This window comes from Melanotaenia boesemani, chromosome 16 (genome assembly GCF_017639745.1).
Source record: "Melanotaenia boesemani isolate fMelBoe1 chromosome 16, fMelBoe1.pri, whole genome shotgun sequence".
In the NCBI taxonomy this organism is placed as follows: Eukaryota; Metazoa; Chordata; class Actinopteri; order Atheriniformes; family Melanotaeniidae; genus Melanotaenia; species Melanotaenia boesemani.
The window spans coordinates 17,358,429-17,376,332 of record NC_055697.1 but is presented as its reverse complement, the minus strand read 5'-3'; the positions used below and the strand labels follow the sequence as shown (position 1 = coordinate 17,376,332).

At 37.4% G+C, this 17,904-nt stretch overlaps 2 protein-coding genes across 3 annotated transcripts in view; one reads left to right on the top strand and one right to left on the bottom strand.

Moving 5' to 3' along the window:
- The first annotated feature begins 260 nt into the window (after positions 1-260).
- alox5a (arachidonate 5-lipoxygenase a) lies at positions 261-10,380 on the top strand. Its single transcript, XM_042010988.1, has 14 exons — positions 261-960; positions 2,157-2,355; positions 2,461-2,542; positions 2,613-2,735; positions 3,291-3,397; positions 3,535-3,707; positions 3,828-3,974; positions 4,053-4,253; positions 4,331-4,417; positions 7,025-7,203; positions 7,414-7,535; positions 7,861-7,961; positions 8,239-8,409; positions 8,604-10,380. Exons 1-14 carry the CDS (start codon positions 811-813, stop codon positions 8,781-8,783), a joined length of 2,022 nt encoding a protein of 673 aa, XP_041866922.1. The 5' UTR covers positions 261-810; the 3' UTR covers positions 8,784-10,380.
- A 255-nt stretch (positions 10,381-10,635) lies between these two features.
- march8 (membrane-associated ring finger (C3HC4) 8) overlaps positions 10,636-17,904 on the bottom strand; it is a 78,662-nt gene continuing 71,393 nt past the window's right edge. Inside the window, exons 8-9 of one of the 2 annotated variants that reach the window (XM_042011004.1) lie at positions 16,155-16,169; positions 10,636-14,060 (exon numbers count right to left, since the gene is read on the bottom strand). In XM_042011004.1, the coding sequence (XP_041866938.1) occupies positions 13,756-14,060; positions 16,155-16,169 (320 nt within the window). In that variant the 3' untranslated portion in view covers positions 10,636-13,755. The remainder of the gene's footprint in view (positions 14,061-16,154; positions 16,170-17,904) is intronic. The other variant, XM_042011003.1, reaches the window with a different exon arrangement.

The window sequence follows — 17,904 nt, the reverse complement described above, 5'->3', positions numbered from 1 at the left end:
GTTTCCGTTATATCTGTAAACCACCGAGGGGCTGTCTGAGGCATTTGCATTTATTATACTGAAACTGCAACACACTGCTTGCTGTTGTTCAGTGCCACATACTTATTTGACTGGTAAATGAGTTGTGTTGAGAGGTATTAGTACACACACCTTATTTCATTCTTAAACCCAAATAAAACTTTATTAACCTCAATTTTTAGAATTGGCAAAAAAAGAAAAAGAAACAGAAAAATATATAACTTTGTGGATAATAACCTTATCATCTATGCACACGCCTCAGCCTCCTGCTCAGTCTTTTTGCCTGGAAAGGTGGCTGCAGCACAGAGGTTGGACTGGTTGAGGTTAAAAAAAAAAGAAAAGAAAAAAGGCCCACTCTGTTTTGCTTCCTCATCATTTTTCTTTTATTTAGACTTCAACTCTTTTGGGAAATTGTTGGTTAATCCAAATCCCATCATGCATATGTGTGTGCGTGTCCTATTCTCTTTGGTTACCAGCATGTTCCAAGTTATTAACCTCATTCATATCTACAGATTTCTTTCGATAACATGATTATGAATGTAAGGGTGGAGATCACACTCATCACTGGGTGGTTATAGTCGGTCTCTGTAATGCACCTCCCCTCTTCAGCCTGATTACATACTTTTTTTGTGTTTGTGCAAGAGAAGAAGGGAGAAGTTTGTGACAGGAGTACATTTCTGAGCTAAATTTTGAAACAAGCCTTTGTTGGGTGGGAGTCAAACAGCTTTGCTTAGTTAATCTTTTAAGATAATTTGGATACTTTTGGAGTCATTTTTATCCTCTGTGGTCACCATGCCTTCTTACATAGTGACTATTGCCACAGGGAACCAGTGGTTTGCAGGAACGGATGACTACATCTACATTACACTGGTGGGCACAGAGGGGTGCAGCGAGAAAACGCTGCTCGATAAGCCTCTGTATAATGACTTTGAGAGGGGGGCGGTAAGTGATGTTACTGTGCTGTCTGACTAATGGTTTAAGTTGTGGCCATGCCTTATCAGAAGACAAACAGCTGAAGAGAAGTTAAGACAAATTTAAACAAATAAATTCTGTTTAAATTAGAGAAAATAAACTGGAAAAAGTTGAATCTATTCCAACATGTTGCTGCAAATCCCACAATGCACGTTTGCTGGAACATCAGCAGTCTTTTTCGGTTTGAATTTCAATTTAAAAAAGTGTTAAAAATGGTCTTAGAAATAAAACAGAAATAGGGGAAAGTCTTCTTAGAGAGATTTAAAATTGTCTGTGATTACTAAGTCATCAGCACAACTTAATTTTACTCACCAAAGCTGTTTAATGCTTTTTGTTTCAAACTACCAAAGAAGGCCATGAAATAAGTCAAGCTTATTTATAGGAACAAAATAGAATAAAGGGATTTTTGAGCTGCTTTTTAAAGCTTTAATGCTGATTATAAAAATATGATCCCACAGCCACTTAACATTATTTTGAAAGATTTTTAAACAACAGAAAAATCCAAAACATAAAAATATGTCAAATTTAAACTGAGATTTACTGATTTACTTAATTAGATGTAGTAATAAGCTTATACGTTAAATTCATGTTTTCTCAGTGTTGTGTAAAGACAGTGTTGGGAAAGCTTTGAAAACGTCCTTTTGTAATATGAGGAAGTTTAACTCCTACAAAAAAATGCTCTTGGCTGAAATCTACTAGTACTTAAAAAAAGCCCCCATCTTCCAGAAATAACAAGGAGTTATACTTATCTTTTTAAAAAACAAAACTGGGTTTTGTATTTGATGACAAACTAAAGAAAAGAGCATGTCTAACTTGCATTTTTAGACCACATAACTAACTCTGGTCTTAATTTGCAAGTTGTGTGTTGTGGTGGCAGCTTGCTGAATGCCCAGAGATCAGGATAAAAAAAATGTTCTTCAGTTCTGTAAAAGTTTTAGAAGGGAAGAAATTATTAAATAACAATGACAAAAAGAGAAAGAAATGACCCAGCCCTTGTGGTTCCAAGCAGTCTTCATAGTTTTAGTACATATCATAATGTAAATGCTAAAACAAAGGCAAAGTAATGTGATATAATGTTAAACCACTACTTTCCATTTATAAAAGAAAAGAACACTTAATCAGTTCTCTGTGTGATAACACTTTTATGGCCACTGGCTGAATTGCAGGTTGACTCCTATGATGTGAGTGCTGGGGAGGACCTAGGAGACATTGTGCTGGTAAAGGTCGAGAAGAAGAAATATTGGATGCACGATGACTGGTACTGCAGATACGTTACAATCAAAACCCCCTCTGGAGACTATGCAGAGTTCCCGTGCTTCCGCTGGCTGGTGAATGACAAGGAAGTGGTGCTGCGGGATGGACAAGGTATTATTATTTCATTTAATTCTTTACTAAACAAACTGTCTCAACTGTGCAGTCCAGGAACATTAGCTTTGTACTGTGACTCACTTTGTCATCTGTCTGTTGTAGCATTTCTGCCCCAGGATGATAAAACCAGCCTGGTCAGGCAGCACAGGCAAAAGGAGCTGGATATGAGGAGAAAAACATTCAGGCATGTTGATTTTACTCATGCAGCATAGGAGGCCGAGGCTGCTTACTGACAATGCTGTTGCTCTTTTTAGATGGAAGGAGTGGCAGCCAGGTTTTCCCATGAGCATTGATGCAAACAGACACAAGGATCTGCCCCGAGACATCCAGTTTGACAGTGAGAAGGGAGTGGACTTCATACTCAACTACAGTAAGGCGTACGTGCAGCCAGAAAGAAAAAGGTTTGCAGTGGTTGCAATGTTAGCTGATGTCCCTCAGAGCTGAACACAGGAAGACTGGAGATTCAAACCAGTTTTTTTCCCCCCAATGCAAAACATACATGGTCGTACCATGATCGCATGTCTAGCCTGAGTCTCATAGTACACCCATTATATTTCCTCAGAACCTACTTTAAAAATGTAAAGAAAAAAAAAAAGAAACAGAGGTGTCATTGTGTGTTTATCACCAGAGATATTTGCATTACGCCTTTACGTATCCACACAGATGCAGTAACACAAAACAGATCCAAAACACAACCAGTTACATCATGCAGATGCTAAGATCAAAGCTAATATTGTACTTTACAATATTAGGCTTCAAAGGTTTGGAAATGCTGCATCTTTGTGGATAAATAATGTGAGAAAAATTTGCATGTAGCACTAAAAAATAACCATAACTGTGGGTATAGCCATGATATAAAACACTGTTAGATATCATTTCCTCTTCTGTTGTGAATGATGGGACTAATAAACATAATGATGATGATTTTCCAGAATAGAGAACCTGTGTGTGAACCAGTTCATGCACATGTTCCAGTCCTCCTGGAGTGATTTCGCTGACTTTGAGAGAATCTTTGTAAGAATCAAAAACACAATCTCAGGTCAGCATCACATTATATTATATTATATTATATTATATTATATTATATTATATTATATTATATTATATTATATTATATTATATTATATTATATTATATTATATTATATTATATTATATTATATTATATATTTTCTAGAGTATGTGATGCAACACTGGAAAGAGGACTTCATGTTTGGATACCAATTCTTGAATGGTTGCAACCCAGTGGTGATCCAGAAGTGCACCAAACTTCCGGACAACTTTCCTGTCACTGATGAGATGGTTTCCGTCAGCCTGGAGAGAGGACTGACTCTGGAGCAAGAATTAGAGGTTGACACGATTGTCTTTTTTTTAATGCAGAATGTCAGCTTCATTTTGTCAAGGATAACATTTGTGCTTCTCTTTCATTACCAAACTGACATGTAATTTAAATGGCTGATCCGGCTCCAGAAGGGTAACATCTACATAGCAGACTACAAGGTGTTAGATGGCATTAAGGCAAACCGCACAGATCCATGCACACTGCAGTATCTGGCAGCTCCGATCTGTCTGCTGTACAAGAACACTCAGAACAAGATAATGCCCATAGCCATACAGGTACAGTAATGTTGAACAACAACAGATGTGTGTGACAAGTTTTCTTTTCCTAATTAGGTTTAAAACATTTCTTTTCAGCTCGGCCAGACACCAGATGAAAACCCAATCTTCTTTCCCACTGATGATCACTATGATTGGCTGTTGGCTAAGATTTGGGTCCGCTCGGCTGACTTCCAACATCACCAGAACATAACACACCTTCTCAGGACACATTTGATCACCGAGATGTTTGCCATCGCCATGTACAGAAACCTTCCTGCTGTTCACCCAGTGTTCAAGGTAAAAAACTAAGTGACTGCCTGATTGATGGATGTATTCATTGAATTATTCACTGAGTCATTTATTTTTTCTCCTAGCTTCTCGTTCCTCACATACGTTTCACCATTGCTATCAACACCAAGGCCAGAGAGCAGCTCATTTGTGAGTGTGGAATCTTTGACAAGGTGGGTTTGTGGACCTGAAAAATAGCAGTAAAGCAGACATAAAAATAATTTAAAAATAAGAAAGGTTAAGGAAAAGCTAAGGCCACAACAGAGAGCATTTTAGTCCATGTAATAGTCTTCATAGCTAAGGAGCTCTTTGGACATCATGTAAAAATTTGAGATTGCTTCAGAATTTTTTTTTCTTTGCAACAGCAATTATCATTTAAAACATCATCCCATTTTCTTGTCATTTTTCTCCAAAAAGTGGAGAAATAGAACCTAATGATGATGAGCCATGATTAATTTTAGTTTTTTTTAAATGTTATAAACAATTTTTAATATAATTTGTGAGTTATTGTAAGAAAATTGTGTGAATCTTTTGCTATCAATGTCTGGTGTAACTCATGCAGCTACAACTGTGACTAAGTTTTTCCACTAGGTAATAATCAGTCAAATTTAGTAACTTTTTATTATTCTGTTTCACTTCTGGCAATTTGGTAAGTTTCATGTTGGTCCTTTCATAGTATTCTATATGATTATGGTTAACGTTAACCATATTAATTAACTTTATTTTATTTTTTAAAACTTTCTTAACCAGTGTGACAGAGGCCTTCACATACTTGTAATTTCATCTTTGTTTACATTACATGCTTGTTTCTCTTGGTTACTTTTGATTGTTTTCTTTCCTTCATTTATATACACTCTGTGGATCAGTTGAGTGCTCACTCTTTGGATGGTTTTGTAACTTTTCCATTTTTCTTTAATTCCCCAGAAATCCAATTTACATTCAAACTTGTACAGTTGAAACCAGACTTTGTTATATCCTTGTATTAAATAACAAGTCCACTCACACTTGATTACTATAATATTGATTGAAAACATCCAAATTTAATTTCACCCTCAAACTAGAAGTGCAGACAATACCAAGCAATTTATTTTTTTACAATGATCGTGGGAATGATTAGAAGATCATCTGATGGCAAAATTCTCCCTAATATCTCCATAGTGAAGAATCCTTTGAAAAATACCTTTATCCAGGAGATGATCCGGATCACCCCCAAAGTGTAATCACTTGTTTCTTATTCCATTCCTGAGATTTCCTGAAGATGTAATCAAAATCCACCCATAAATTTTTTAGTTATGTTGCTACCAGACAGACAGACAGACAAACCAACACTGCCAAAAATGTAACCTTCGCCTTGGCAGAGGTAATTAACATGCTAAACCTAGATTCTTTCCCTGGAATAAATGTCAGAGTATAATTCTTTTGTCTCATTCATATAGTTGGATTTTCTATCAACATTCAGGATTATTATTATTATTTTTTTTTTTACTCTATTAGTACTTATAAGGTGTTTATAAAAGTACCTTATATATATATTTATAAGGTGTATTACAACTATGGCTCAGAATTTTTGCTTTAAATTTGTAGTACATCTTCATCCTCAGAGATGAGGACTGAAAGCCTGTATGTTAATCTACGGAGACCATTTTCAGGAGCCAATCCTGACAACTGTAGGAGTGGGGCTGTGCAACTAATGTTTAAACAAGTGGCTAGCAACCTCTGAGGAGAAGACCAAGCTTTGTGGGAAAGAGAGTGGAAGGCGTTTGACCAGCTGAGCAAGCAGCCTGGTTCAAGAGCCATAAGCACAAGAACTAGCCTGGAGTTTGGTCATGAGTTCTGGAGTTAGTCCAATTAACTTTTCTAAATACTTTGCTGGCTAATGAGAGAGATCTCCAGAATGGGTGTGCATACTCAGCTAGTAAAGGCATCCCTCTGTCAAAAGAGTTGTTCCCCATGGCCTTGAAGTAACATGACTGTTTGCCTAAGCGTTAGCTAGGCTATTTCTCAAGTTCCTGGCTGAGCCATCTCTCACTGGTGTGCAGACAAATGCTCACTCAGATATCTCTTAGAAGGGTAAGATGGGAACTCTGAAGCCGTGGGGGCCTGGAGCTAGCCAAGCTATCTCCTTCAAGTTTTGGCTGGGAATCATGAAAGCTAGTAGCCAAATAGGCCAGGACCTTTCAAGCTGAATGCTTGAATGGGAAATTGTGAGCTAGTTAAGTAATCAGCAGAATGAGCTTGAACTGCAAAACTAAGTGCTCTAAAAACTGCTGCCTGCCTGATACTGTTGAAAGCCATATGAACATTTTCATATTTCCACTTCCATTTGATCTTATGCAATTTAGCAGTTTCATTTACTGGTGAGTTACTCCAACACTAGAAGTACTAAACGAGGTACAATGTAAACAAGCCAGTGTCAGCTGCTGGTTGGAGATGTAGGTGGGCTCTTTTAGCACAGGTGAGTCAGCATCAAACCATCTTAAGAGAAATTTTTATTTATTTTTTCAATTTATTGAATTTGTTTATTTTAGGAAAAAAGATTGAGGAACTAAAACAAGTTAGTAAAGGGGATAATATTGCTAGAGTGGACAAAAAATTACTAGTATGTAGAGTAACAAACTTTATTAAGCCAACATTGAAACTTAAGTTTGCTTTAAATGTATAAAAATAAGTCAAACAAAAGAACTAAAATTGTGAAAAAATAATGAGACCATTAACAGGCTCTTAACAGTCAAAGCACATATATTAGCTGCAGGAATAAGAAAAGTTTTTTTCTCATTAAGGCAAATGCAACAGGTGGAGGTGGTCATGTCCAGCTTGTCCAGAAGGCCATGAAGTCTCTGACCTTCAGGTCTCTCTGCTTCCCGGATATGATCAAGACCCGAGGTGTGGACAGCAAAGAGGAGCTGCCCACCTACTTCTACAGGGACGACGGCTACAAGTTGTGGGAGGCCACCAAGAGGTGAGGAGAAACTCTTCAGAGTTTTTCAAGAGAGCAGCACTGATGAATAGTTGGTGTTTCTGGGGGACAGAAAAGCAATAAAGGAAAAGCACTGAGGGGTGCTGGAAGATTACTGGCTCTGTGCGGGAGACTGTGATAGATTTTCAGAGAGTGAAGTTACAGCAGTTATTTCCTCTGTACGTGACAGCTGTCCTGTTATCTTTCTAACAGCTTTGTGTCGGATGTGGTCAGTCTTTACTACACCAGTGATGAGAAACTGCAGGGAGATGAGGAAATTCAGGCTTTCATTAAAGACGTGTGCAGCTTTGGTGTGCAGGATTTCGATCACTGTGGTGGGTACACATTAAAGATGTCTGTGTAATCTTTCAGCATCTCAACAATATTGAAAACATACTTAGTTACACATATATGTAGTTCATATAATTTGAAATAGTGTTCACACCCCAAGTATTTCATTATTCCAGGATGAAATTAAATCTAAATGAATCTTCAAGTCTGATTCCTGCAGAAAGGAAGTTTGATAGAATCAGTCTGATGTGTTGTAATACCGTCCTTGGTTTCCTCATCATTTATGCAAGTATCTTTTGGATGCTAACACTTGCAAAAGAATGAAGTGGTTTTGTAAAGACTTTTTTTATGCTTTCAATCGATGTCCAGAGTTTCCAAAGTCCCTGAAACTGCGTGAGGATCTGATAGAGTACCTGACTGTCATTATTTTCACTGCTTCATCCCAGCATGCGGCTGTGAACTTTGGACAGGTATGTTATCAGAAATGTTTAATGAAAAAATGATTGTGTGCATCAAATCATGATGGATTGTTAATAAAGATGAATGTGTGTACCTTAACCAGCTGTACAGATGTGGCTAATTAAGATGAGCCTTGTGTTAAGGTGGTTTTCTATATCATTAAACTATGGCACTAAAGCATAAATATGAGAACATTTAAGTATATTTTCCTCAAAAGTCTACTGAAAAATAGCGTTTGTGTAAATGTACTTCATGCACACGTTCTATGTTATTGTGCATGTTATATAGTATGATTGGTGTTCCTGGATCCCTAATGCTCCATCTACAATGCGAAGACCCCCTCCACAGCAGAAGGGTTTGGCAAATGTGGATTTGATCATGGAGAGCCTCCCTGATCGTGGACGCTCCAGCTGGCACCTGGGCGCAGTCTGGGCCCTCAGCCAATACCAGGACAGTGAGGTAAGGAGAGTGCAAACCCATCTAAACACTGGAAAACAGACCGGGCTGCCCAGAAGATCAACTAAAACAATCAATTTAAGTTTGATACAAAATATAAATTTCCCTAAAGTGCTACTTTCTGTTGTAGCATGGGCTTTTTCTTCCCTTGGTGTGCAATTCTAGGCTGAATGATCTGCTTTGTCTCTTTCCTACAGCTGTTCTTGGGCATGTATCCTGATGAACACTTCACAGAGAAGCCAGTGAAGGCAGCCATGGATAAGTTCAGGAAGCAGCTAGCAGAGATAACAAGCTCCATCAAGAGGAGGAATGAGGAAAAGAAGCTACCATACTACTACATGTCCCCTGACAAAATCCCAAACAGTGTTGCTGTTTGAGGAAACTCAGATCACTGCTTTATCTTTAGCAACATTAATGTTACTGAGCCATCTAGATATGCTGTAGACCTGACTATTAGGTGACTAAATGTTCTCTTCTGCAGAGTACAGTTTTTAAATATGTGCATTTCTGTTCTAATTACCATGTAGTGCATCATTGTTCACAAAACAAGTTTGTGTAACAGATTATCATTCTGGCTGTGTAAAATATACTTAAAACAATAATAATAAACATAGTTAACCACCATCTTTTACATCAAGTAGAGAAAAACTAAATATAAAATTGCTATGTGATATGCATTTCTAAAACAAATACCTTCACAATTCAAATATGCAAATTAGTCTGCGTTCAAAAGAGAGAGCCTGTAGAATGCATTCAGATAAGACAGTGGAAAGGATTTTTTTACTTTCTTCAAGATGGTAAATCAACAGAGTGCAGCTAAAGATGTTGGCTGTTCCCAATCAGTTGTGTCAAAATACAACTAGCTTATAAAAGGGACGGTCTTGTTGGCTTTTTTGTCAGACTCAAGGTAAAAGAAGAAGAACGAATAAGGCTGCAAGTGGCAAGATGAAAGTGGAAAAGTAGAAGAGTTTGGCAGGATTCTTGTAAAGATGTCGCTTTCATGATTCATCCAGTGATGTCACTTCCTGGCCTATCAGTGGCCTGCAGCCTGTGGTAGTCACATTTTCAGCTTGACTCAGGAACCCCTGCTGAGTGGATGCTAAAAAAGTACCTGGTACTATGTGCTACTACCTGATAGGAAACCCTAAATACTGAGCCAAGTTAAGAAGAGACAATACAGGACTGTCGGAATCAGGACAGAAAACTTAAAGCAATGTTCCTTGACAATAGAAAATGCACAACAAAAGGCATGGAAAAACAAATAAACAGTGTGAGTCAATGTTTTTGACTGAACTTTGAGAATTCAGCTGGAAGAAATGGAATGTAGTTCCAGAAAAGCAAATGTAAAACGCCATCAAGAAGTAACAGAAAATAAACAAGGTTAGCAGACCAAAGAGAAGCAGTCATGGCTGATTGGATGAAAGAGCTTTTTAGTGATGAATCATAAACCTGCACTGGACAATGAGGTGATACCAGATGTTTTTTTTTTTTTGGTGTGTCCAATGAAAACATGCATGATGCCTGTCTAAAAAGGTAAATTATCTCAGTCATCGTTCAGATTGGATTAGTTGTGAGATAAAGCACTAGGGGAGATTATTCGTTATGTACACTGAAACTTCAAACATACATAAATTTAATGATAATGAAGTTTGAACCTTTGATTGCTGAAGGCTATTTTTCATCATTGAAATCCATTTTCAGGTCATTTAAGGCATAAAAACTAGAGCAGTAACTGAATATTTTTTCCTCTACTTGATCTGAAAGGATAAAAAAAAAATATTAACTTTTAGTCAAACTGTTTATCTGTTAGATAAAATAGTTAAATTTCTGTCAGCACTAGAGATTCTATTTTTTTTTTTTTTTTTTGTGGTTTCACGTTTGCGTTTTTATTTTTGCTGTTTAACACTGCATCGGAAGCTCAAGATCAGCAGTAATGATATAAGATTGTCTGCTAATAAACAGAAAAACAGCATCCTTAATAAAGGTGTCATGGCTACTTCTGTGCATCTTTGTGCTCAAGACTTATTTTACCTTAAAATTGTTACAGAAGTCATTTCTGCAGCATTTTCTCGCTCTTTTTTTCACAGCTCAAAGCAGTTGTACATCTGCAACTACTGATGCAATCTGAACCTTACCAAAATGCTTATAAAAGTGACCATTACTCACAAATCTTGCAAGCTTTTATTTAAAAATTGTAACACACAATGAAGTGAAAAAAAACCCAAAGTGTTAAAAGTAACTTAATTTTATTTGGTTCTTTTTAATTCTACATATTTGTTCAAACATGGGAAATGAACTGAAAACACATCAATATTTCTCTTAAAAACATAATTACTTTTACCAAATTCTTTACAGTTACTATGTCAAAGCAAATTCACAGACAAACTCGTGGAATGATATCAGACAGAGGAACAGTCATATATGTTCAAGTCCAGTCAGTAGTAAACAAATGTAGCTTTTATGCAATTACACTAGTCCCAGACATGATCAAATTAAAGCAACTTGGTAAAAGAAAAAAATCTAGAGCTGAAACAGAAATGCCAAGACTGAGAAAATCATTTTAAGTAAGTGGGCGATGGCAGAACGGAAGGCTTAGTTTCCCAGATATAGATCAGGATTAGTAGATGCAAAATCTGTCTGGTGGAGATCTTCATTAGGTTATTTTTTTTAGTTAAAGACTTGGTTTAATGCATGTTTGAGAAACTGGCTGATCTAAAGTAAAGAAAATGAAAAAGGCTACACTTGAGAATTTGCATCCTAAAGTGACCTTAATCTTTATCCTAAGCACATCATCAAAACCTCTCGGTTAGACCTCGTGAAAGGAGCCAGCTCCTGTGAGTTGAAAATTTACAGGAGGTGAAAGAAAAAAGGATTTAAGTTCATTTTATCTTCCATTTCTGGGAAACTGTGCCTGTATTCATAGTTGTTGCCATTTCTTAAAGAAGTTCAAAATTTAACTCTGTGGTTTTTGCCATAGTTGCAATTCATTTAAATACTGAGAACAAAGAGCAGAGATCCACATTAAGGTTGGGTATCAGAACTAGTTACACTTCTAATATCTAAATCACTAAGTTCAAAACAGTGAATGGAGGCAATATTACTCAAATTTACGACTGTGGGAGGAAACTAAGTGTAAATTGCATAAAATTGCTAAAGAAAGGGGATTTCAAATTAAATTGTTCTGTTTTCTGTTAAAAATAAATACAACACAAAAATAAAGATTTTTTTTTTTTTATCCAGAGGAAACCAATGGCCATTAAACACCAGTACATTACTGCAGAATAGAATAACAACAAAAGGGTAATTGCACTTTTTTTATCTGTCTAACTGCACTGAGCCTTTCAGGGTATTGAAGTTTCAGAGAAGCTTCTTGTTACTAGGTTTTAATCCAGCTTGACACACAACAACTCCTTCAGCTCATATTATGGATTAAAATGAAGCCTGAACTCAAATCACCAATGGGCATACACAAATACAGAATGCATTTTCACAAAAACAAAGCGCTGTTTTTCTTTATTGCTGCTGCCGAGCAGTAATTATCAGGTATATTATTGGATCATTGTTCACAGACAGTATACTGGTATCAAAGACAGGTTTTAAAAACTTGAGTGCCACTGAAATGGCTGTGACGCTCAACATGAGCCCAGCAATCACTGTGTTCCCACAAAAACAAAAGCACTTACAATGAATGTAAGCCTGAAAATGCGTTGCCCTGAGAAATCAGCCTCTGCCTGTCTCAGATTGCACCTTAAGCTTCTCACCAGCAGGTGGCGATCCAGTCAGCTCATTACCAAGCAATGACATAAGCAGTTTTTATCACAGGCAGTAAATCTACGGATGTCTAGTACACCAATATAAAAATCACCTTTTTTGAGCCACATGAGGTCAGATGTGAGAGAAACAAATGAGCGGCAACATGCCGGCTGTCTTGTGACAAAATACCAAAATAGATCTGCATCCATGTGAGAGAATCTGGGGGGAAAAAGAAATAAACAAGGCAACCACAGTGAATCTGTGACCTCTGTCTGAAATTCTCTTCCATGTTGCATCTGAAAATCAGGTCTAACTACTGCTGAATCAAGATAAAGATGGATTTTGAGTATGCAAGTCCTGATCTGCAGAGCAGAACGTGGCAAATTTTAAGTTACAATCTGTCTGTTTTCATAATCAAAGTGGTTTGTAAAGGTTTATTTAGATTCACCGGCTGCGCAGTGGGAGCGGCAAAAGGACAAAACTGAAAACAGGAAGCTGTGGATTTCACAAGGCATGTATGTCTCATGACCAAACAAACATATAAACATTCTAAAAACTGCACACAGGACATCACGCTGTAAATACTGTGTCATTCGCAGGATAGGAAACACAAAGAGCAACCTTCTCAAGACATGGAAATTACTTTAATAATTTCATGTTACCAGTAAAAAACAAACAAACAAAAAAAAAAACACAACCCCCCTCCTCCACCAAAAACAAAAAACAAACAAGTACTTCTTTTATATTTTGTTTTCTTTTTTCATTTATTAAAAAAAAAAAAAAAAGATACATTCTCAAAGCCTTCAGAAAGTCCAGGTTGGGGTCGAGGAGTCATGTGGCTGATCACAGCTTACCCTTTCTGTTGCTTTCAGTGCATTTTCACCCTTTTTAACCCCAATTCCTTTTTTGCCATCCAGGGGAGGGGTAATTTGTGAGTGTGCATTTTGTTGTGATCTCCCCCATGAACATCATACATGATTAAGGTCATACTAAAGAAAAAAACAAAAAAGGGACTAGAGAAAGGAAGGGGGTAAAATGAAAGTGCTTCGATGCATGTCCAGATCAAGGCCTAGTCAGACCCAAACCGGCACAGAGCTGGTAGACCACAGCGAAAAAGATGGCAGTATCTGGAAGGTTCCAGAGATCTGATGCATGGCGCTACATTGATCCAGCTTAACCCAAGCCTCACAAAGAGGTAAGAACGAACAATTCTAACAAACCCACAAGCCATAAACAAACAAACAGAAAAATCTGTTGACCTCCAGAGCTGTTTCTGAGCCTGTCTCAGTCTTGCTCATCTGGAGGTATACATATAGGAGTGTATGTAGAGCTCCAGGCCTCTCCTGACATTTATTAGAAGTCGGTACAAACAATCCCATCCAGGGAAAGAAAAGATGAGTGTTGATTGAGGATGCAGATGGAAGAGAGTAGAAGGTGTGACGGGTGAACGGGAGAAGATCAAGTCAGAGGGGGATGGTGATTCAATCTGGGATCGGAGGGTAAAGGATGCCACTGAGCATTTCCACGACTGCTACTCTTCACTGTGGGCCTGTTTGTGTGTGCATGAGTAGGACAACAAATTAAATGGACCTGGTTTCAAACATGAAGCACCTCCATGCTGTAGTCCTCTGTCTCTGTGTACTGGGAGGAGTTTGTGTCTGACTGGGTGGGGACCAGTGCCTCTTTGTTCTCCAGACTTGGCTCCATGAGAGGCGGCTTCTCCAGCACTTGCTTTTTACACGTGTCTGGCCGGTTCTGCACATATATGACCCGGTTGTAAGCCTTGAGTCTCTTCCATAGATGGATGTAGACTTTGCACTGGACGTACATGAAAACCAGTCCCCCTGTAAAGCCGATGGCCACCACCACAAGCTTGGTCCAGAAAGGCCATTCCAGGATTCCTGAGGAAACAGGAAGAGAGAGAGAGAGAAAAAAAGAGAGAAAGAAAAGAAACATGTGCAAGAGTCAAACACAAACCAGACTGCAAAAATCAAACAATGCATATCAACATGATGAAACTGCCTAGAGAATAAATGCATTTAATGTGGACCCAAGTTAAAGAGGTCAAAATACACCACTCAGGGAACACAGGGAGGAACTGGCTTGATAAGGCATTGGAAATTTTAATGTGGCAAACAATTTTCAGGGAAGGCATACATACATATGTTTGTTTTCTGTAAATTAGTATTTATGTAGCATAAATGTGTGCAGTTTGATATGTTTTTTCAAAAGATGATGGTTCATTTTTAAATAAGTAAGTAAATGTTTATTTAAGATAAAATTTATTTAAGATATTTCAAGATAAAAATCGCAAAGTGCTTAACAATAAAACAGAACACAAAATAACACAATAACACAGAAAACATAAAAACAAATAAAAGCAAGTTTAAAAAGATGCATTTTTAGCTGCTTTTAAAAGAGATAAAGGAAGTCCACAGATCTAAGGCTGAGAGAAAGCGAGTTCCAGCGGGAAGGAGCCACTGCTGCAAAGGCTCTGTCACCTTTTGTTTTCAGCCGTGTTGGCTTAACAACCAGCAGACCTTGATCACTTGATCTCAGGAACCTGCTGGCTGGGCACGTAGAAGGTCTTTGATATATTTAGGTGCTTGGTCATGTAGTGCTTGATAAGTTAAAACCAGAATTTTAAAATGCACTCTGTGATAAATGGGAAGCCAGTGCAGCTGGATTAGTAATAGAGTGGCGTGAGTGAATTTGGAGGATTTTGTTATCAGCCTTGCAGCAGCGTTCTGAACTACTTGGAGACGAGTGAGAGATTTTCTGCTTAAGCATGTGAAGATGGCAATACAATAATAAAGTCTGGATGAGATGAAGGCATGGACAATCATCTCCATCTCAGACAGTGAAACAATTTAAGGACTACATGTTTTTACAAATCTTGCATTTTTTTTTAAATTGCAGACAATCTTTCGAGTATACTGCACAGTTCATCTAATTTGACAAGAAATAAGCCAAATTCCTGAAACTTTGCATCCATGAAATGGTGAATGTTTTATTCTGTGGTAATGCAGTTTTTGCCTGATATCAGATAATACTGTCAACCTGTTACACTGTTGGACTCAACTCCATGCGGACTGCTACTAAAGTGTGGAACCAGGCAAATGCAGTATGATTGGATAACAAAACATTTTATGTGTCAATAAAAATGTTTCTTTGTTCGAATCAGTTTTTCTTAAATGTCACTATACAGATTTGTCTCTTTTATCTCTGCAACACTGAAAGAATGCCCAATATAGTTATGACAAAATAAGACAAAAGAGCCTTAACAGGATTATAAAGGTTGAAGTAATTAGCAGTGTGATTTGTAGTAAACATGCTACTCTGCTTTAAACTCTCTAAATGGAGCCTTGCAGCTTTTTGTAATTTTAAGTGTTTGTCACATGCTTCAGTAATATCTAAATTGGAGGCAGGTCATCTGACCTTCAACCCATCAGTGTTTACGCGTTTGCTATCAAATAACTACTAGTTAAATAAGTAAACACAAGAAAAAGGTCCATGATAGATTTAATCTTAGCCTTGAAGATAAAAAAAGATTAAAAAAAAAAGTACAAGTACCACATTTGATTAGAGGAAATCCAATTTTAGCAGCAACAGTGTGATTAGCTTGGGCCATGCTTAGAAAAGATGTCAGGCATTTTTATAATACGTCTTCTTTTATGTGAGAAGATTAATGCATCATTAATTAGGTGAAAATGTCTGTTAGGCTTATTTAAATAAAAACCTTCAGTCAAATTGTATAAACTGAAAAAATACAAACATAATAAATCATAGCATGTTCCCCGACTTTGGGTTCATTAGGCTGAAACAGTCAAGTGAGGTAGTGTGAATATAACCAGCCTTTAATAGGAAAGAAGGGATTATATCTATCCTGATATAAAGAAAAGGAAAGGGGCGTCAAGCGGAAAAGAACTGATACAGAGAGGCTGACAGGAAGAAACACAGTTTCAAAGTCAAAATGCCAAATATGAAATGTTTACCTGGGATTCTTCCGGCTGCATGAATAAAGAGAGTGTAAGTATCATGGATTACAAAAGACACAAACATAATGCTAGAAAAGGCAAATTGCAGAAATGTATAATTAAGTCAGGTATTACAGTCGCACAATTTAGGATGGAATTCATCATGCAATCACACATTTTCACAGTTTCATAAGTTAAAAAGACACGCATGTTTCAGGGTGTTTAAATTTAACTCCCCAATAATCTCAGACTTGGTGGAGGGGGGTCAATAAAAACTTTGGCAGAAGGCCAGCAAGACTGGTGAGGAACTTCTCAGCATTACCATGGTGACTGAACCTGACAGTCCTCAGGGACTCTGACAAGTCTGAATCATCAGGTTGGGCTAAACAGGCACAGCCTGCTCTTCCATCTGCACTCTGTCTAAGCAGCGCCAAATATGCCAGGGAGGGACGGAGGGAGGGAAGAGTAACAGCAGACATGCCAGCGGATGCTATAATGGCTCATCATCTAAGCAACCATCTCCATTTTTAGCCCTCATTGCGAGAAAAGAGGTGTAACTAACTGCTGCTGTCCACTTTGGTCAGGATAAATATAAGCAACAACCTGGGCTCCATCCTAAGGAGACTTTTAACCCTTTGTTTTCAAGTTTTAAATAATTACAGAGCCGCTTTGTCTTCTACCTGGGCATTATTAACAGTCTGTATTTAGGTGGATTTTCTGGTTTATCAACTAAAGTTATCATGTGACTTTCATTATCTTCATCAATAAACACACACAAGCAAACTTCCAGTAGCAAGTTCAAAAAGACACCTCTCTCCCTCTCTTTCTCTCTCTCTCTCTCTCTCTTCCCTCAAAACAAGTAAAACTTGGTTCATGACTCAGCTGCAGAGTTAAATGACAGGATTCCTATCACACCTGTGTCTTTTAGCTGCGCGAGGCTACAACCACAGACTCACATCAGGGCAAGCTAGCCAGCTAACTCATTCCAAAGTCACAAAAGCTATTTATACACATCAGACTGATTGTTCGAATTTTTTCATAAATCTTACACAATAATTAGATCTTAATAAAACTTGGAACAATCTTTATGCTACTCTAACTGCTAACTTAAAACGTCAAATTGTTATTGATTTTCTCTTCTAAATCCTTCCCTGATTTAAAACATTAACTTTACTGTATCTTTAAACGTAATATTCTGTGTGGCATGTAGATGCTGCAGGATAACCCATATGCACACAAGGACACTGTCATAAGCCATACTGAGTTGCAGACTATTTTGTCCTTGTGAAGGTGCTTGTTGACTAAATTGTTTTTTTCACAGTACCCAACCATAAGCTGAACTTCAACACTTAAACATTAACCACTTCTAATCTTTGCATAAACAACAAAGACATGGATCTTAAAATAAGATGTAAATACAGATTTTAGTAAATAAGGATTTTTACAAATGAAGAATCAGTGAATCAGACTAAAATTAAATCTCATAGAATGCCTGAGATAAAAAAAAATCTATATAGCAATCAGTAAACACATTTATTCAGTCTCAGCTGCAGCTCTGACTGAGCATCTGCATGTAACTGAAACTCATATATTGCAGCCTACAACCTAACATGCCTCCCTATTAGCAATCAATGCTCACATCACTTTGATAATTGTTGTGCAGATTTGCCTTTAAAATGCTGAACATTGGAGATGGCGAAAGATTGTTGATGAATGGATGACATCTGCCGCAGCATAAGTCTGACACTGATATCATGTTAATGCTTGA